Source organism: Aythya marila (assembly GCF_965140915.1).
Source record: "Aythya marila genome assembly, chromosome: 6".
Lineage (NCBI taxonomy): Eukaryota > Metazoa > Chordata > Aves > Anseriformes > Anatidae > Aythya > Aythya marila.
The window spans coordinates 29,750,248-29,771,478 of NC_139047.1; the positions used below are offsets into that span (position 1 = coordinate 29,750,248).

At 37.3% G+C, this 21,231-nt stretch overlaps 1 protein-coding gene across 4 annotated transcripts in view; it reads left to right on the plus strand.

Moving 5' to 3' along the window:
* The window catches only part of NCKAP5 (NCK associated protein 5), a 364,164-nt gene that overhangs the window by 306,724 nt on the left and 36,209 nt on the right, over positions 1-21,231 (plus strand). For all 4 annotated transcript variants that reach the window (XM_082763525.1, XM_082763522.1, XM_082763523.1 and 1 more), the window contains one exon: positions 4,057-4,135. In XM_082763525.1, coding sequence (XP_082619651.1) covers positions 4,057-4,135 — 79 coding nt within the window. The remainder of the gene's footprint in view (positions 1-4,056; positions 4,136-21,231) is intronic.

Here is a 21,231-nt window from a genome sequence, read left to right on the forward strand (position 1 = left end):
ATACTGCAGTACAGTGTAATAATAGGACCATTTTCTTTTTTTCCATTTTTTCCCCTTTCCCTGAAAATTGCATGCCTGCCAGTGTTGAACATTACTCTGAATGTTATAGAAAACATTAAGCCCAAAAAGTGCAATGCTGGTGGGGAAAAGGCAAAGCATTTGACCACACTGGGGAATATTTGTCACTTAAGAAGGAGTCTTTCAAAAGCAAAAGCATACATTTCACCCATGACTCTGTACCGTGGAAAATCTCCCTGTTAATGCCTTGTAGTTAGTTTTACATTTTAATAAGGTACTAACTATACCTGATTTTTTAATTTACCTAGCGAATATAGCAATGTTGTGATTTCGAAGAAAAATAATTTTATTTTCTGTTAGCTGCTAGATTCTGATTCTTGAAAGGTTATGTGAGTGGCTAACTTTTCTGTACCTTGAATAGTGTAAGCACAGCCCAGGACTGTAGCCTAAAGTGAAACCGAATGGGTGCCCTTCCTTGTGAAGCTTTTAATAATTAACCTTGGAATTTAGCGAGTGATTTCTTGCCCAGAAAGGGCCTTTCCCATGATGTTTTAAAGCCCAAGCACCATGAGAGCAGAGATACTTTGACTTGATCTCATGTAATTGAACTTCATAAGCATTCTTTTCTCATTCCTGGTAGCTGTCTTGACCATATTATTATGATTGTTATTACAAATAATCACTTTTCACAAAATAATCTGAAAATTTATGCCAAATATATATATACTGAACATGAAGCTACTACTTCTGTTCTGATAAAACTGAATTATTGAAGTACAGCACATGCAACTATTCCATTTTAGAGAATTTGAAATACATTTTTGGGGGGATGTGTTTCAAGGTTAAAACAATTCAAAAAGCTTCATAATGGGAACTGGAGAAACTCTTTGTTGTTGTTTCAGATGGTTAAGTCTGAAGTATGAACACACATGGTTTCAACTTCAGGCAAAAGATATTTTACCTCAGTGCAAATGTCTTTCCTAAGAATATCCACAAGGTCATTTTTTAAAACTTAAAGGGAATATGCGCAGAATGCGTGTGTTGGAAAACTTTTTTCTCCTGACTATTGTGGTATCATCTCTTCTTTGAAAATGTAGATGTCTCCTGCATTATAAAACCACAAATTATAAGCGTATCTAAGGCTGTCCTTGTAGTGTCACGGAAAGGAAAGAGAGAGAATGAAAGTCTGGAAATGTGCAATATGCAGGAAATTCAATCCAACTGATCTAGAACTTTGATAGCAAAGCAGAGCCCCTTATCAGAGCCACTCAGTTTAACTATGCCCCATTTAATATGGTCCTGACAGCTTAGGGTATATCTTCACTGTACAGAAGTACAAAAAACCCTGCACATCGCTTCTACAATTTCTTTCTAACTTATTATTTTCTAATGCTGTAATAATTTGCTGTGCTTTTTGTCTGTCAATTTGTGCAGTCTTTCTAAATGCAGCAATAATAGTCGTTTAGGACTTTAAGTGTATCTTCAAGAAACACACTTCAGTTTATTAAGGAACTACAAGATTGCCCTTAATATATATAAATAATGGAGAAATCCTAATTATTCTGTTTAGCTTTTTAGGACACATTAGTCACAGAGAAAAGGCATTACCTATCCTATACCACACACTCTTTTGTTCGCTGAGAATCAAAGTATTTTTAATATTGTTTTGGGAGATTGAGTTGCATTATATGCTTCATCTCTGTGAGTTTCATGTTTTGTTTTTGCGGCATTCAATTCCTGAATGAAATATCTAGTGCTAAAAGGCTGAAGACATCTAGAATAAAGAGAATAAAAACATGCTTGCAGTTGTTAATGCTTACTTCTGAAAGAAATATACCATAAGACTCCAAAGTATGTGAGATTTCATCTTGTCCTCCAAACTTGCACAAGAAAAACAATAGAAAGTCTGTAAATTCAAAGTTCATGCATCTTATTACTATCATTTTCAGTTATTCTTTGGTGTCAGCTTCCTTTGAAGCAGATTGCAAAGGACTGGGATATAGTTGAGACTGAAAACAGTCGCGTGTGGTAGAACGGCCTATTGTGCATTTTTTTGCTTGTATGAAGACAAAATGAATACTTTTGGAGAAAAGAGCATAAATCTTTTGCAAAGCCCTAAACTAAGAGCATTTTTTTTTCTTCTTTGAACAGTGCAAAGTGCATTTAGTGACACAGGTACAGTGCAGAAACTGCATATCGTATATACCTCTTATTTAAGTCTAGCCATAACATTTTAAATATTAATTTTATAGAAAGTTTTTCCTTTAAAGCCCATTTAATTTTTGACAATTAAATTTCTTCTTTTATGATGTGCCAGGAAAAGACTTGAGGCACTATTATGCCATAGCATATGCACTAATTATATCTGATTTCTGTTCATACAAGGAACACGATTGCTTGACTGCCACTGAATTTATGGAAAAAGCAATGTTCCACCAATAGCAGCCTTGTGCATTCACCTTCAAAGGGATACACTTCCCGTTAGTGTTCATCAAAAAAGCACTTTGCTCTAAAGGCCAGCCAACAGAAATACATAATCCTTTAGCCTACACCAAGGATGTTCCATGTTCCTGAATACTTTTTCATGTCCTTGGCTGAAGCTTAAGGTGAGATACAATCATTTTTGTGCCGCACTGCTTCATTTCACCTTTGTGATTTTATTACAGCCCAGTGTAATTTAGAAAAGCCATGAGCTTTACTTTGTGAGGTGGAAGTGTGGCACCAAAATCAAGACACCAGTTTTGTATAGCACTGTCAGCCTGTAGTCTGTGTGGTTGGGGAACACCCAAGATCTATCCTAATATTGTGAACTGTCCCAGCACTAGCAAGCAACAGACTGCCATATGCACATGTGAGAGATGTTTTTGGCTGTATTTTGATGCCAAATAGTTATGCACCCTCCTCTTCATTTTCCATAGCCTGAAAATCCTCATTTCAGAAGAAAAAAAAAAGAAAAAAAAAAAAAAAAAAAAAAAAAGATGTAATTAAATACCTGGGATTAAGAGATTATAAATGCACTTTTATAAATATAGAGAGTAAATCTTTCATGTTTTACTGAGGCTAGTCACAAGAGGTCAATAGGGCTACTACTTCAAGCCAGACAAGCAAAATATATACAATGATCAAAGATATGTCATGCAAATGATGATAAATTCTGCTGTTTTAGATTACAGAATGTATCTAATGCTACTGGAGTGTGCTATAAGTGGTTTAAATGGCAGATAGTGATTAGCAAACAATTTAAGATCTGTGAGATACTGACAGTAATTTTTTCTGCAGGGCTGGCTTTCTTCTCAGCACTCTACAAGTATCTTCATTCTTGTTTGATTTATATACCATAGCAGAAAAATATGTCCCTAGCATCTGAATTATGGCCACTCGTGACATGTAATTGAGGGGGTTTTCACTGTGTTATAGGAAGATACTGACCTTACATACATGCTTTGGAAATACTCATGCAAAAGAACAGGGCAATCTAGGGGATCTGAATAACACATACTTGAAACAGGTTTAAAGAGCTCGATGTAAGAGCTCTTAGTGAATTCTGAAATTTGGATTTTCTCACTGTTTAGCTAATAAAATGTTTTTAAAGAGATGCAGAAACAAAAATGCCAAAGTTAAGTGCTTGGAAACTGAATTAAATAAGGAATCACCTATTAAATTCACTTTTTTTTTTTTTTTTTCTTTTTAGCATAGCAACTGAAACATGGTATTTTTCAAGGAAAAACAAGTATGAGGTCAACAGTCCTGAGTGTAATTCTTGATTCTTAGTTTTTTTTAAATGCAGAAAAATATTTTTTCTTCAGAGGAATTGCATTTTCCAAGGGTATTTTTTGACTACTGCATGTTGTGACTTTTAATGAAGTTAAAGTTGTTGTCCTCTGATATAATTAATAGAATGGGACAGGCTATATACTTCCACTCTTAGCTGCCCTGTAACTTTACTGTGGTTTATTTCTGAAAATAGTAGTTATCATATAGCACCATAAGCAGAGTCACAGATGTTCCTCACTTTTGTCATTGTTGTACTATGTACAGGCTAAAGTAGTGACAGAAAACCTGCAAGAAGAAGAGGAGGACACCATGACAAGGACTACATGTCAGAGTCATGACATAGGTACAACACTATGTTTTACACTGGATTTTATTGCTGTCTCCATTCATAGAAAAAAACATGCTTAATCCTCATTACTTTATTTGTTTGCCCACCTAATGCCAGTTTTAGCATTCATTTAGCTCTGCGTTCATCACCAGTCAGATTTCACCAACTATATAAAAGATCAGTACATGCCATTACTGATTGTGGGTCAAAGCACTGTTTGATAGAAGAGCTTTGGAATCTGACTATGAAATACCATTTCAGTCTCCAAAACGTGGGGCTTACATACAGTGACCTAACTCAAGGGATATTGCGCATGATACTTTCAGTGGAAATAATACTGATTTTCTGTAACTCTGCAGTCTGTCCTTGAGTTTGTAAGATTCAGAGTAAAATTCCAAATAGCAGAATAACTGTGATAAGCTATCCCAGAGTGGGTACCAAACCAGGTGTCTGTTCAGCAAACATTGAAGTTGTAATTGCAAATATAGCTGCCCTTGCTCTAAACTTTTCAGGAGAGTGGCACCGTCAGTCCTTCTTGATTGGCAGGTACTAATTTTTAACCACAGGTGAACTTTCAATACTTGTTATAAAATATCTAATAGACAACGGAGGATGAAACAGAAGTTTGTTTGAGATCTGTAATAGAGCAACGTGTCACCAATATAAGAAAATGATTCTGAATTAAAAAAAAATAAATAATAATCTTTAGCAAGTTCCCTTTGCAGGCAGAGACTGCTGCAGTAGTTAAAATCTGATTCAGTGTTTTCAGGACACTGTCAGTAACTGTACTAGCCCAAAGCTCTTTCATTTCACTAATGCTCTCAATCCAGAAAGTGGGGCTGAACCAGAGGTATCATGTTGAAACACATTTCTCTTTGGGATAACGTTTGTGTGCCTTGTTGACTTGTCCAATGTTTTCAGTCCTAATATCAAGTAAATGAACTCTGTCTTCCTTGCAGCAGAGATCCCTGAATTCTCTGATCTCTAGCAACCCATCCAAAACTTGGCTCTGTTACAGTAACTAAATAACAAGAACTTTGAACAATGCACTGTAAGACTGTGATGGGGCTCTGCAGCTGGGTAGGTGCAAGCCCTGAAAAGTTAAATACTTGCTGCTCCCTCTAAGAATAAAGGCCTTTCTTTTAGATACTAGAAATTGCCAAAAAGAGAATAACTCACTTAAGTTGGTTCAGAATTGTTTTGCCCTCACTCCCAGCCCCAAAGTTCTGAAAACTTTTATTTTGAAATATTTTGGTTTTGTTTTTAATCCAGTTACTGAATAAGAAGAAACAGCTATATGTAAAGTGTCCTGAAAAGACTGCAGTGCTTCCTTGGTGTTCATCAGTGTAATTGGTGGTTGTGGCTGACACCTAATCACTATGCATTTTCATATATTACTGTGTCAGTGGGTCCTGTAATATGTCATGGTGGGGGGGGGGGTGAGGATGCTAATGTGCTACTCCTCCTGCATACACCAAGTCTGAGTCTCTGACAGGACAGAGTGGTTGTGGAGTAGGGTGGCTGGCACACCCAAAAGCCAGACTTCTATTGTGCCTTAGGTTCATGAGGCCCTCAGTTAGCTGAGAGACATCATCACTGTGGATCTGACGCTCCTGTGCACCAAAGCCCCCTTTCTCAGCAAAAAGCCCCTTTTCTTTGCCATTTTGCAGGGCTGGTCACATGGATGGAGTGACAGGTAGGTCTGTGGACCAGGTGTGTACAAGTCCACTGTATGTGGCACTGCAGAGTAGCCAGGCAGTGCTGTTCTTGGGAAACTCGTATAGCTTGTACAAGAACTTCCCACCATCTGAATTATACTAATTACACCTGAATTATACTAATTACAAAAGACACATCTTTACCCTAGACAGTTCCATCTCTTTAAGGCTCAACACAGTATGGTATCTACCCCTGTTTCTGCCTTTTTAAAGCATCTAGAATAACTCAAGTATTTTGCTCTAAGGATCTAGATGATGTAAGGAAACTCCTTGATGATGAGAGATGTGCAGTAGATAGTTTTGGCATGGTAAAAATAATCGAAGTCTGAGCAAAGTTTTTGGCACTAGCACACAGAGTCCTAACACAGAATGTCCTAGTCATTACTTACTTCAGCAGGATGAGAACAAGGCTGGGAAATTGGAAGCGTGGATCTAAGTGAGCTTCCTGAATACTCCTAAATCAGTATCATGCTGTGTTTTATGCCCCTCTCACCAGGCTGTGTTTTATACCACACTGGAATTTTTGCTTCTGTATGTCCACATTGCTCGTTGCTGGATAGCAAACTTTGCTAGCTCTGGTTTAGATTCTTTTACCAAATTCCTTGCTAGATGTTCTTGGATTTTTCTGATACATACATTTTTCTGATACATACCACATTTTTCTGGTTTACATAGAACAAATGTGTTTGTTGTTGTTGTTTTGTTTGTTTGCTTGCTTGCTTGCTTGCTTGTTTTTTCTTTTCAAAACTGATCTCTGTGCAGCTTTGAGAAACTTTAGTTGGAATACTTCCCACGTCATGCTGGTATTCTTAGAACCATACACAACTTGTGAAGATTATAAAGAACCTGCTGGTAAGAAGGATTACTTGAGATGTGATAGAGGCAAATTCAGCTTTCTTTGTTATGAACTAAGCTTCTGGTTGTCAGAAGCTGAAAGGAATAATACAGGAAGGATGGCTCTACAATGCTCTGCCTCACTGCCATCAAGCACACAATGGTGACCCAGGTCCTTGGTGTGATCAGAGGGCAGTTGCTTTGTCCCCTCAGCAGTTCCTGTCCTGGTGGAAGCTTTTGGTCTGTTGTTTTCATGGAACAGTTTCACAGATTGCAGGGTTCTTGAAGAACAGGAACGTATTTGAAATCTTGAAAATTTCAGTGGGTAGTAAATTAATTTTTTACTGGTCTCCATTCTTCGCCATCATAAACAGTAATTTTTAGAAACAAAGTTCATTGTGGTTTTGTAGCTGTACTTTAAGGACTTCATTCTACTAGTTTTGTTCTGAAATGTTAACAAAACAGAGCTGAATGTACAGAAGATGTAAAGAAGCTGTGATTAAGTAGGAAAGATGTTCTTTACTGTGGTAAAGAAATAATAGAAAAGATAAGTGTTGTTGTAGTTGTAAATTGCCAGTTGCTAGGTTTTTAATTTATTACCATTTGGTGATCTGAACAAATTTAAGTACTTTGCTGATTTTTTGGTTTTGCTGCATTGAAAGAATACAAGAAAGCACAATAACACAAAATTACTTGTCTAGTGTACTTGTATCTCAGGTACACATCATTTCCCTATGTAACAGTCATTTATGTTGTTGTATTGTGCTTAAGCACATATTTAAAACAGTTTTAATCTTTTTTTTTTTTTTAAATAACTGCGTTACACTCTGGATGTTTTTGCTGGATTGTAGGTGAGGATGCCAAATGTGGCCCTGGCAGCAGAGATGCTACCTGTACTCTCTCTTCCCCCAAATAAGAGACCTGAAAATCCAGGCGTATTGCTTTCAGGTCCAGCTATCCTCAGAGCTCGTTCCTCATGCCCTTTGCAATGAAGTAGTTGGGTTTAAAAGGAGTGGTGAAGAGGGAAATGCTAAAGTACATAATAATAGAAATGGCATGATAAAAAGGTTGCCTTTCCCTTCATGTCATGAGAGATTCCCCAGCTCAGACAGGTGCAATGGGGTTGCAAGACGTTCTTATCAATACATTCCTTTATTGAATACAAAGACAATGTGTCAGGCTTCTGACAGTATTGCTCCCACGTAAACATAAAAAAGCCTTCGCTTCACAAAGGAAGAGAATTCTCTCAATGGAATAGAATATTCAGTGTTTTGCTTCCTGTTTCCCCATTGTCACAACGGCCAAAAACATTACAAGACAGTTACAAATGACAGCTTTACACAAAGAGGCAAATAAGTGGACATATTGAGAAGAAAAAAAGCATTTACAAAGTTTAATGTTCCTACTAGCAACCACTCCGGGAAAAGTGTGATTGTACTAATTATAATGTATTCAGAGTTTTCATTGATAAACAGGGAAAAGACAAAAATCCATGGCACAAGCAAACAAATGCTAATTACTGAAGAATTCATTCTTATAGACAACTTCGCATGACAATACTGTGGTATACAGTAATAGTCATACCAAATACAGAGTTTCTTTGATCATAATATTTATCTGTTGCATCGAAAATACAGTTGACATAGAATCACAGAATGGTTTGGGTTAGATGGGATCTTAAAGCCCATCCAGTTCCAACCCCCTGCCATGGGCAGGGACACCTCCCACCAGCCCAGGTTGTCCAAAGCCCCATCCAGCCTGGCCTTGAGCACCTCCAGGGATGGGACATCCACAGCTTCTCTGGGCAACCTTTTCCTGTGCCTCACACCCTCTGAGTAAAGAATTTCTTCATTATATCTAATCTAAATCTCCCCTCTCTTAGCTTAAAATCACTTCTCATTGTCCTATCACTACACTCCCTGACAAAGTGTCCCTCTCTAGCTTTCTTGTAGGCCATGTAAAGTACTGGAAGGCTGCTCTAAGTTCTAAATGAAGGCGCAAGGGTATTCGGTATGTAAGGGTATGTAAGGTCCCTATACAAATGGAAAGATTTCTGAGCTTACCTATTTTTATATATATATTTTTTAGAAATATATATATATATGTAATGAAGAGCTAAGTTAGTAATAATTAACCATATTATTCTTCAGTGTTCATGTAAACCTATGCTGATGCTGAAGGAGGAGAGACTGAGTGTGACCTTTTCTCAGTAATCAACACTTTGGTAATTTAAAAAACACCCGGTTTGAAAGCTGCATGATAATCATTTCTTTGGATCCAGTTTCCTTTTCTCTTTGTTACCCCAAGTGGATGACAAATTCACTAGAGGAACAAATCAGCAATGAAAATGATATACTTAAGCTGCACAAAATACATGATCTCAGTATGTCGTCACCAACCTGAATAGGCTGATGAGAGGTTTCTGAGGTTTCAAGTCTATTCTGAAATCTATACTCAGGTTTCAATACAAAGAAAGAATTTTCTGTTGTTTTTTTTTTTTTTGTTTTGTTTTGTTTTCTTGTCCCAGATATTTCTATGTGCAAATGTCTTTATTCATCCTAGAGGACTTCCAGTGGTCATTCAGTCCTCAGCAGTCCCTAAATGTATCAAACAACAATTCTGGTCAAAAGCACTGAAGCTCAGGGATGTGAAAGCATGGACAATTCATCTAGAGGAATTGTTTTACTGAACTGCAAGCTTTTTGGTTTGAAATGTTAACTTCAATATGCCACTGATTGAACTGAAGGGCCAATTTCATTCTTTAAGGAAAGCCTGTTGAGAGAGAGAAAGCGCTGGTTTTATCCTCTGGGTTCTTGGAATGACATTACAGGTAAAAATAAATCCAAAAAAAAAGTAATTCTGAACAGACCTGCAATTTGCATTAGCATTGTGGGTACTGTACAGAGCAAATACTTGATAATGCAAGAATTGGTAGTGGCAATCCAAAATCTATCCATTTGGTGGTGGTACTGTCTGATCCACTAGAAGTACAGGATATTACCTACTGAAGCTGCATGGGAGTTAATTCACTGAAGCTGCCTGGACTTAGGATCCACGGTAGAAAGATTCACAGCTCTTGGAAATAAATTATCTGTCTGTGGCATTGACCCATATTGTTTGTTTTGACTATGTCAGGTGAAATTCAGAACCAAGTAAAGATTATGAAGATAAGTGTAGGCAGAATTTTTCAAACTTTAAAGAAAGACTTATGTCTAATTTCTGTCAAATTTTCATTAGAGGTCCAGGTCAGTTGCTCAAAATTGATTCATCCGGCATTAAATGGAACATTGTAGATACTGGCATTTCTATAATACAGAGAAAAGGCCTGCAGATGCTTAAAAGGGTATTGAAAAGTCTCAAGCTAGATGGAGGGTTGGGCATCTACACTATCAAAGCAACATTAAAAGTGCATTGTAGCCTGTGCTGCTTTGTGCTAGAACAAAACCACACATTGAGGTCAAGGGATTCTTTTGTAGTTGTGCTGTATCCCAGCGCTCAATTCCATTAAAGTTCTTGATAATCATCTCCCTTATAGCAGGCTTTATCATCTTTTTTTTCTGCTTTCCAAGAACAACCCTGCAGAAGGGTTTTGCAGTGTAATTTAAAGGCAATCTGGTCAAAAAAGAAAAAAAAAAAATATCCTGTCTTTTAAGCAACTTTTAGAAGGTTTTGTCTTCTCCAGAGAACATTTGGTTGAATTCCGTGTATTCCTGATGTTCCAGAATGGAACGTTTGTTGGTTATTTTTGCCATTTTGCATGTTGTATTGTATTTTAAAGTCCACCACTCTAAGTTTTGTATGCAGAAAAGTGATCAGACTACATTTTCAATAGAAAACAGGGATGTCCTTGACAGCAAGTTTTATAGAGAAGTTGCCACCAACTTGATAGCAATTTTGAAGATATAATGATAGCAAAAATAGGATCTATAAAATGTATATGTGAGTAGGTTCAGCATAAAATGAAATGTCAGTATTATAATTATTTGTATCAAGGTATCAAAATAGTGAAGATGATAGCCTTATCTGTGCTTTCTGATAATGTTTTGTCCAGCATCCAGTAGCTATACTAGAAGCTATAGAAATGATAAGAAAAAAAAACATACTTCCTAAGCAGTTTTTTTCTATGAGGAAAAGGACATACATTCTTTGTAGTATCCCAAGTAAATTCATTTGTCTCTGACTCTTCTTTTCTTTCTGATTCTTCTGATTTTCCCACAGATACATTCATTTGCTGCCAAGGCATATCCTCATGCCTGTTCACCTGCATTGTTTAAAAGTCACAGTCGTTCTAAACTTTACTGATAGGCTGCTGTCCCAGCTTATCTGACTTCCCATGAATCTCAACCATGACACAGAGCCTGCCTTTTTGTTTCCACACTGATACCAGTTGCAATCAGTGGATCCTTAACTCCAGTATCATCTGCCTTTGTCTCTTGGATAGGCCTGGGCTTCTTCCTGAAATCTAGATCTGATATACACTGGAACTGAAAAAATACATTTCAAATTTTATTTCTAAATGTGCCGTTTCACGTACATACTCAAAATGCTTAATTACGTAAGTTATTCAGTGGCCTTTTCCAAAGCTTGATGTAAACAATAGCAGTTCTTCTACTTGTTTAATAAGCTTGCACCAAGCTTCCCGTAGGAGAACAAAAAATACCGGACAATCCCCTCTGCTAAACAAAAGACTTGGTTTCATTCACTGTTTTGTAGACTGCCAAAACTTAGGTTATTTTTCCTGGATTGCTAAGTAAATAATTATTTAATTCAAGTTTTCTCATTCTAAGGGAATGGAAATAGATGTGAAGGAAGCGAGCTTGATTAATGTGGTAAATACATTAAGTCTGACATGCATCATCCTAAAACATGTCCATTAAGCCTGACATATTTGAGCAAACACATTCACGTTAAAGAACCCTCAAAACCTGGAGGCAGATTAGGTGAGGTCTGTAATGAATTACTGAGATAAATGTAACAGAATAAGTGACAGAGGAAAGATGGTGAACAAATTGATCTGAATTACAGCCTGTGCATTCAGTAAAGAGAGGTGATCACATCAGAAAGGCAAAAGAATAATCCAGAAGTTGTTTAAATGTCAGGCGAATCCTTGGACGCCTCTAATGCATTTAATGAAGAAGAATATTCAACTGATAAAATGTCTTTTGACCACAAAAGAAATCCTCCTTTGTCATGAAGTCTCAATGCCTGAGAAAATAACTTATCCCTGTCAGTGTTAATTCCTTTCATCAGGCCATTGATAGAAGTTGAGAAGAACCATTTAGCAAACATCTTATCACTGATACAGGAGTTGATTTGTTCATTTACACATGATCAGATAAAGGAAAAATGTTTGTTTTATCTTCCCCATCACCACCCAGTAAAGCTGTGGAATATCTCAAAATCTACAAGTGAGTGTGAGGTTGCTGTCTGTAAAAGCCATCAAACAAACCCAGTTATCACTGAGTAAGTTTCCAGCATGGGGCTGTTATTTGGAATCTGCATACTCAAAAGTTTTATGGCTTGGTACAAGTTGTGATAAAGTGTGAGATTTTTCATTAATCCCTTCTATATGGGCAATGTCACAAATATGTGTATGTGTGCATTTATTTGTACCTCAATAACAAAGCCATTTTCTAAAGCCCTGTGTACATGTGCTGGCTGAGAGGTAAGTATTAAATCTGTAGATGCTGACTAGATTGCTTTAATAAGTGTGCTTCCTGGGCTGCAGCTTTGAAATGGGACTTCAGTGTAGCAGACAACTTAATGACACGCATTCTCACTGTATCTAGCCAACTTGGGTGTTAATCCAAAGGACTTGTTCTCAATTGCTAAAACAAGGCTGAATTAATAAACACTGAAATAAGCTGCTTACCTCTATGAACATCAGAATTCATCCATGACAGTAATGGCTTAAAAAACAAACAAACAAACTCAACATCCAGACCCATAAGTGGCCTGGAAGATACCAGGCAGACCCTCACAACCTCCTTACCTATCATCATCTCGCTGTCCTCAGGATATTTCAGACAAGAGGTATGTATGAAAGCACAGAAGCAGAACTGAGCTCAGCTAGGTAAAGAGCAGTTGTATTTGTACTTTCACTCACTTAAATGTCTGTCAGTTCCTCTAATCTTAGTGTGCCCAAGACACAGGATACTGGCTGTGCGCTCAGAGGAGAATCTGCCATGTTGTCATGTGCACAGAAGCTTTATACAGATATTAGTCATACATCTAAATCATGAATATAGAGGGGCAGCGTCTCCACTAGAATTAAAATTTTCTCCTTTCCCTCTTCCACTTCAGTGCAGAATTGGTTGTTTTGTTCCCTGGGTTCGAAGTCTGTGGCATTTCATGCCTCCATCTAATTTCCCCAAATTGCTCACACTTGAATGCAATTATCAAGCACTGTTCTACCCCTTTTTGTACTTCAAAATCTTCCTTCTTTGTTCCTTCAGCGCTGCTGAAATGACCCCTATCTGTGGTTTACTTACTCTTCTGAGCTCAAGTAGCTGAAAGAAGACATTGTTAAAGAGAAACCTTGTTTAGTAACCACTAGGCATTGCAAGAACTGACTTTCTTGTGTGTAACAACATGCCCCTAGGAGCATATAGGGCAGAAGGGACCCCCAGAGGTCCAGACGCTTCTTGCTCAGGGACTTACCAGTTCAGGTTTGAATGTCTTCAAGGATATTGTTCTAAATTTGTCCATGGCCAATGCGTCATTGCTTTGGGAGGTTTTACATAACATTTAGCAGTCCTGTGTTTTTATGCTGCAGTATTCTTGTTACTGACAATCAGTGTGGTCATGTTGTTGAATGGCCTTCCAAGTCAGCGTGGAGCAGCCTTCTGCAGTGCCTCATTTACTGCCCCAGGGCTTACTCATCAGAAACAGCCCATGCACTGGTGCATAAAGCTGATTAAATACCTTCATCTTCTGAGTTGCTCCACATCTTTTCAGTGGGGATTTATTAGTTTTGGGGTGAGATAGGACATGAATAGGTGACTTTGCAGAATGGAAAAGAGCTGCAAGAGGAAGAGCATTATGTTGGTTTGGGCCACTAGAAATGGGACTGGCTGCTGTACTGTGTTCTTCACTCTTCTTTGGCATTTGGGTATTTCTGCAGGGATTAATTTTGAAATGATGTTCTGAAGGAGTCTATTATAATAGAGTGAAACTTTCTGTGTATTTTTGTAATTGTTACTTATGTAGGCTGAAGATGATGGAGAACCTTGCCAATGTAAATAATATGAAACTAACATCCATTAGTGTCTTCTAATTTATGTCAGCTTACCTTCTTCACAGTCTGGCAGAGACAAATCATTTCTTTGTACTTTAACAGATAGTACACAGAGCACTTGTCTAATTGCCAGTTCTTCTGCAGCGCTGCTGCAGCCTACTGTCTAGCTTGTCTTCTTCGAAGCAGAGTATTCATATTTTGGATCAACGCTTCCTTATTAGCCACAATGATTTTCTGTTAATTTCATTCTTTTGTCATTATGGTTATTCACCCAGAAATACTATATTTTATCACTAGAATGAGTAGAAGTGTGGCTCTTTGTACATTATATATAGGATGCAGTCTAATTATTATTCAAGATACTGAGAATCTGCTGATCTCATTCAGGCGTAAAATGTCAATTAAACACGATAGTCTGGTTCTTCAGCTCTGAAGTTAATGCTGCTGTGTTGATTTTCACTGGCTTACAGTCTGACCCAATCTATATTTGTTTTTATCACTCATATCAGGACTGTACCTGATTATCATACTTAATACAGACTAGAATATGCTGGTATTCTCTATGTTAGTTTAAGTCCTTCTGTTTGAAACTTTTCTGTTTTGCATGTTTTTTGCTCCTGGCTAGGACCATCTGTAGGCATTTGTATGGATCTTCAGTCATGCATTTCCTATTAACTCTAATTCATACACCTGAAATACAACTGAGCAAACTGAAAAGCATTTTGAGTGAGTATGTGTTCAGCTACTCCAAACATTTGTTTCAACCGTGTTCATATGAGCTCTGTGTTCCTTTTCTAAAATGACATTTAGGAGAATTTTCATGGGAAACACATTTTCACCTGAATTATCAATTATATTTAAGCTCTATCAGCATATGCTTTTCTAAATCTTCAGTATGAGGATGAGATACCAATTCCTAATTTGATGCTGTCTTTGCCATTTTTAATGGAGTTTGAGGAGCTTTGATTTGTATCTTGAGTCAGAGACTGAACTGTTGACATTTAATTATGCAATTAGTAATTATGGCATCTCATAGAAAAGCAGGCTCTTCAAAAATAAATATAGAGAAATAATAATTATACAATTAGTGCATTGTTTTTTTAATTCTAGATGATCTTGAAAATTTCTCAGTATTTGGATAATGCACTGTGAGAAAAAGAAAAAGCAAAAAATATAGTGAATTATTTCCCTACTTACTGTCTTTAACATGCAAAGAGATCTAGTATGTTGTTTTAAACTGCTCATTCTAATGATGTTTTTGAAACTCCATTTAACATCACATACTTTTTTCTTTTTTTTTTCCAAAAAAAACAGACTTCCTGAAAAAAATCACTGTTCATTCTTCTGGCTTTAAATCATGATGGTTTCTCACCAACCCCTACTTCCTTGCAGATACTTTCACAGTGATTCAGCTGGTTTGGAGGAGCTGAACTTGAGTACTGAAATTAAAAGATTATAGTTCACCTAAAAGTCAGTCAGAGCTCTCTGTGCTCACTCTGTTAATGAGTTTTCACTTCATTAATTAAGAAATAAAATCAGGCTGTTTCAGGTGTGCATGTATATATTTAACTGTTTATTACTAGTACCCTTAAGTAAAGCCATCTGCAGGGCAGAACTAAAAATAAATTATTTAAAGCCTCATTTAATATTTATGTGGCTTTAATTACAGTCTTGTTTTCTATTAATAAACAAAAAGCAATGATGTTACTAAAATAAATATAGCGTGTTCTCCTGTGTATTTACAAAACCCAGAGCTTCCTGTGCATTTAGTAATTGGTCAGTGTTACCAGGGAGAGCATTTATGGTTACGCACCATCACTAGTCCTGTGCGTTGGGAACAGAACATCAAAGATGTTCTCTCAACATGAGTGAAACCAAACTCCAATTTCTAAGAGTTGTTTAAGTGCAAGTAAATCAGTGATTCCATGTCTTTGTCCTTAAGGGCTTCTAATGCACCAGTCAGTGAACTCAAGCCCTCGAGGGACCAGCTAAGTAATACCAGCAGCAAATGTTCCCTTGGGCACTGTGTGCAGCCCATGTATGGGATGCTACGTGCGCCCTCAGCTCTTTTGTAAATGTGGTCTAATGGAGATGTTCCCAACTAAAGTCAACCCAGCTACCTCTAATAGTAAGAGCAAAAATAATGATCATAATGCTTCTTGGAAGTCTTTTGCAGCACAGTTCCTGAACAGCCTCCAAAATAGCTGCATTAAACTGAGTTTGGGTATTTCCACACAAGCATTACAGATTGAAGTGACTGCAGGGTGGTTATACGCTGCCTGCGAAGCTCTGAGGTTCTTTACCCTTACACCATCACTATGTAATGGGGACGTGCAATTAGCTCGGTGTTTTAATATGAAGAACTGAAGCATAGTGAGAGAAGGAGAGAGGCCTGTGGTTACATGGAAAAGGCATGGCTGAGGCAGCCCTTTTAGGTTGCCTCTTAGGTTTTGCTAATTTATTAGGTACAATTTCAGAGTGTGGGGATGGGTCTCTTCTATTAGACAGCAGGAAATGAAAGGAAGCATCCATCCTTGCCTTGAATGAGTATTGCCATACTGAGTTGTTCCTTATGACAGCATGCAATTACTGGCTTCTGACCTTTGCATTTCAGGGTTCTAAGGGAAACAGAAAGCTACTCTTTCTTTATGAAAGTTCCTGGAAAAGCCAAATCTCTGCATTTCTGCAGATCTGTTTTTTATCTGGGATTCACCCCTTGCATCAGGTGTGAGACTTTCTTTTCTTTTCAACTATTACTCGTCTATCAGGATGTCTTAAAGATAGTTGCAGGTCTCTAAGGCTGATTGGCAGCTGCAGAGGTAAAACTAAAAGGACATACAGCCATAAAGAAGAAGGATGGTTCCCCAAATTATTTGTAGGCTGGCCTCATTGGCAGCCAGGCTGCATTGGACTGCAGTTAATTACCTTTTACATGGAGCTTAAAGTTGCTGTTCACATGAATTGGAGGTCTCAGTCTTTCTATTCTAAAGATTCCAAAATCGTTTCTAAAGGGCTAAAACCATATCTCTTTCTAATATCCTGGCTCCTGAGAACAGTGAATAGATTTTTAGAAAGAAAGTATTCCAACGTAATACAGAGAGATTATGCCAGCAGTTGTCTGTTGTGGGACCATGTGGAAGCTGCAAGGTACACCTATGTATTTAGCAGACAACCAGAGAAGTGGAACACAAAATTTCAAGCATTATCTTAGTTCTTGTTACAACTTATTTAAAGTTTTGTTCTGTGTAACAACCCTGCTCAAAATAGCTTACCACCAGTCTTCCCAAGTATGCAAGGAAGGGACCTAAATGCCTGGAGGGAGATTGAAAGTGCTTATTGCAAAAAAAAAAAATAAATCCATATGTAACTGTTAAACTGGTGAACAGGATTATCAGTACTCACTAATAATTAAAACTAATCTTTTGACTTATTTTGAATTGTATTTTAAAGCGGGACTTGAATTGAAATGAGGCAGCAATTGCATGTTTCAACATAGGAAATACATTTCAAAGATGCAATTATGGGCATGGAAAACTGTGAAGACAACTGTCAAACTGCTGGACAAATGACATATTGAGGTTAGTGATTTTTGCAAAGAACTTTAGGAAGAAGCAGTAGAAGAAATACTAAATTGGTAAAGTTGGTAAAGTCTGTATTTAGTGTTTATTATTATTGTTACCATTGCCATTATAAATAGGCATAAACTCTAATCCTACATTCAAACAGCCATGAATTTAGTTCAAGTCTACTTACAGATTCATTATTTGAAAATCCACTGCACAGTCCTCCTCCCATTTACCCTTTCTCAGTATACATCAGAAATAATTACGTTTCACCAGTGCAGTGCCTAGGGGAGTATCAGGGCTGTGAAAACTTGTGGTTTATATAGTTTTACTTAGGATAGCCTTCAGTTTTTGTAGTTTTGCATAATGGTTACATTCAGATCCAGATAGAAAACAATAATGCATTCATCTTTGTTGGATGAAATGATGGCGTAAACCCAGAAGGAATAATTTGCTTAAAATTGACATTGATTTGGCAGAAATACGTTCATTTTTTTTTGTGGTTGCTTTAGCATTGCAGATGAAGAGAAGGATGTGCAAATAAAGAGATCTGTTTTGCCATCTGTAGTTTAAGTTCTTCCTGCCAATGCCACATGTAGCTTAAAGATGTTTATTAACTGATAAAGCAATTTTGCAGAGACCTATTTACATTTGAGATTTTATATGAAAAAAAAAAAAAGAAAAAGTATTAATTAATAATTTGGCGTGTTTGATAATACTAGAAAAATGATACTACCACTGTGTGTCAGGAAAAAAAATTTACTTATTCTCTGGTTCCCCATGCCAGCTTAATAGAAGTCTTGATCTTTCTAATGCAGAGAAAGATAATTCGTTAGAATTTGTGTACTGATGGGATTAATGCCCTTTCATTTTTAGTGGTGTAGGTACTCCTTGCAGAAAGCCCACTCGGTGTTAGATATCTCTCAAAACCTTCTTTCAAGGCTTAAGTGAGTCTGTACTTCTGAAAACAGCTTGCTGGAAATTTCCCAGTGAAACTGTTCTTGATACAGAGCTATTTATGACTGATTTTTTTTTTCTTGAAAATGTCTGCTTTCTGTGGAAAATTCTGGTTGTTATTCAAAAGTTTCAGCTGAGATTTGTGTCAATCATATGCAGTTTGGGAGGCCAGAACGTGAAAATTTATGTGAGGAAGATATCAAACCAGCTGTAGTGGTGAGCACAGAGGAGAACTCCACACTTTTCCTGAGGTGGGATGCTTCTTTGGTAGAAAATGTGTCCCTCTGCTATGAGCATTATCTAGAAAGGCTGGTTTAAGCAGAACACCCTGTGATCTTTTTTTCTTTTTTTTTTTTTTTCTTTCTTTTATTTTTTTTGGACCTAAAATACAATTGTCCTGTTTGTTGCTGTTCGATGCGTTTTTGATGTTAAGATAGATCGGCCATCACAGTTAAGTGACAAACACGCTTCTGTAGCTTTGCTACCTTCAAATAGAAACTGTTTAAAGTAGAGATTATGTCTGTTTGTGGTAATTGCATCTTGGAATCTGTCGATATGTTTTATTAGTATCCTCGTGGCTCCAAGTGACAGGGAATGGCTGAAGTTACTGAACTGCTTCTGGAAATCCTGACCCCTCAAGCAGCGCTGAGAGGCGGCTGTGTCAGTCATAGCCCAAGTTGGTGGAGAGGCAAAACTTGACTTACAGCACAGTAGGACCTACAATTACATCCTCTTGAGACCTGTAAATCCTTCCCTATGTGCCCGCATCCAAAAATGTCTCCTATTATTATGTTTAATTCAAAGTGGGTCAATTGCCCGATCATTTTGAATGAGATTATGTGTACCATAAGACAATTTACCTGCTTAATACAATTGCTGATCGAGGGCTTATTACTTTAGTTCTATGAATAAAACTTTGGATCTTGTGGTTTCTGTAAAGATTTTTACATGTGATTTAAGCAGCATAAGAAAACTCATATTCTTTTAACTAAGTGCTCAAAATAACAGTGGGTAAATACATGAGCTTCTGGAAATTATAATGGCCCCTATGGAAAGGAAGACTGATGTGATTTGTGAATAGACTAAGAATTTCTTAAACCCCTTTTAAGATAGGACTTTATTAGGATGTGAATCTTTATTAGAGTAAATATTTTGAAATACTCTCCAGTCATTCAATTAAGGGTTTGTATACAATTATACATGGCATTACATCCCCCTTAGTAAAAGCATCTTGAAGAGGTGTGTGTAAGCGGTTTTTAAAAGCTGTGTTACAGCTGTGTTACCACTTTTTGTGTCTTCTTTTGTATGAACTTCATGAAATCTCTTGGATATGTGCTGGGACTCAATATAAGTTTACCGAAGTTCAACACTAGAAAGACTTCTATATACCTAATGTGAGAGAGGCTTGGGTCCATTGTGTATTTTGAATTATATCCTATTTTTAAGTATCAGTATAGAGCTTAGCCTGAGGGAGGCTGGACCCACGTCCCTTGTGTTGTGCTGGAAGCAATTCCCTTCATAGTAGCTGTTCTATGTTTTCTTGTATTTTTTTCTCAAAATTGATTTTCCTTTCACATGTGTTGTGTAAAAAGAGGAACACAGAAGGGTGCTTTGTAAGAGACTGAGAGCTCCTCTTGTTCACTGACCTTAGAGTGACCAATACAGAGGCTTCAGGAGGAACACAAAAATGAGGCCAGCAGTTGGCTTCCCTGGGTATTTTCTCCAAGCCAGCACAATGATTTGTAATGAGGGTAGGTCCTGAGCTAGAGATAGTGTCTTTAGAAACAATAACAAAGTTTGAAAATAATTAGGTTTAATGATCTGTTGCTGGTATTTAAGATGTATTTTTAAATGATACATGCTCAGGAGAATGTGACTAATACATTCTGGGTTGTCAGTTCCTGTCAGCAGGCTATGTTTATTTCAAACTTCTAATTTTTGCATTTTGGAGGAAGACATAAGAAACCTACAGAGGGAGTTGCTATTGTAATTTTTCCCTGTTGAAGAAAAATGTAATTTTCAGAATTCCTGATACCTACCAGCCTAAGTGTATGTCCCATTTCTATTCTCCTCTTGCCTATACCCTCAGAGTAGTGCACAGTTTTCAAAGATATTTTTTATTCCATTTAATTTGGGTGCTGTCTCCATATTGAAGATGTCTTGGTGGTCTACTGATACCAGAAAACTCTGGTGGAACACCAGTAATGTTACAGTGTGCCAAAGCCCGTCCAACTGCGCAAACTCCCATGGTGTCCTGCTGATGCAGAACATGGACTGAATGATTGAATGATTGTCTTGCCTATGAAAATATTAAAACTCAAATTTATTCAGGAGTAGGGTGTTCAGCAAACTTTCAGAAAACTTCCTGCTCGGTGTTAATGTCTTGGCTGATGTTTTCTCTAAACACTTAGTGGGAAGAAGCTTCTCAACATTGAAGGTCTTCCTCAGATTGTCCACATCTGTCTTACAACAGCCTGTTGTCAGAGATTCCCATGCAGTAAGGAATTTCTTGATTTCCAATAAATACTTTCCTTATTTCCATTTTCAGTTGTATATTCCTCTACTGTAGGACTTCCAGGCACTTTGTTTTCTGCCTCGAATCAAATCCCCAAGATGGGAGGGAAGGGCTATTTCAATATTTTAGTCTTGATTCTAGTCTGACTGTTCGGTAAATGGCAGATGGTAAGTCTATCTGTGCCTACTATAAAAGCTAGTGCTATTGTGTGAGCTTCTTTCTTCCTTGACAGGGAAAGAGACAAAACAAAACAAAATCAGGCAAAGAATTTGCCTTGTTTGCCAGAA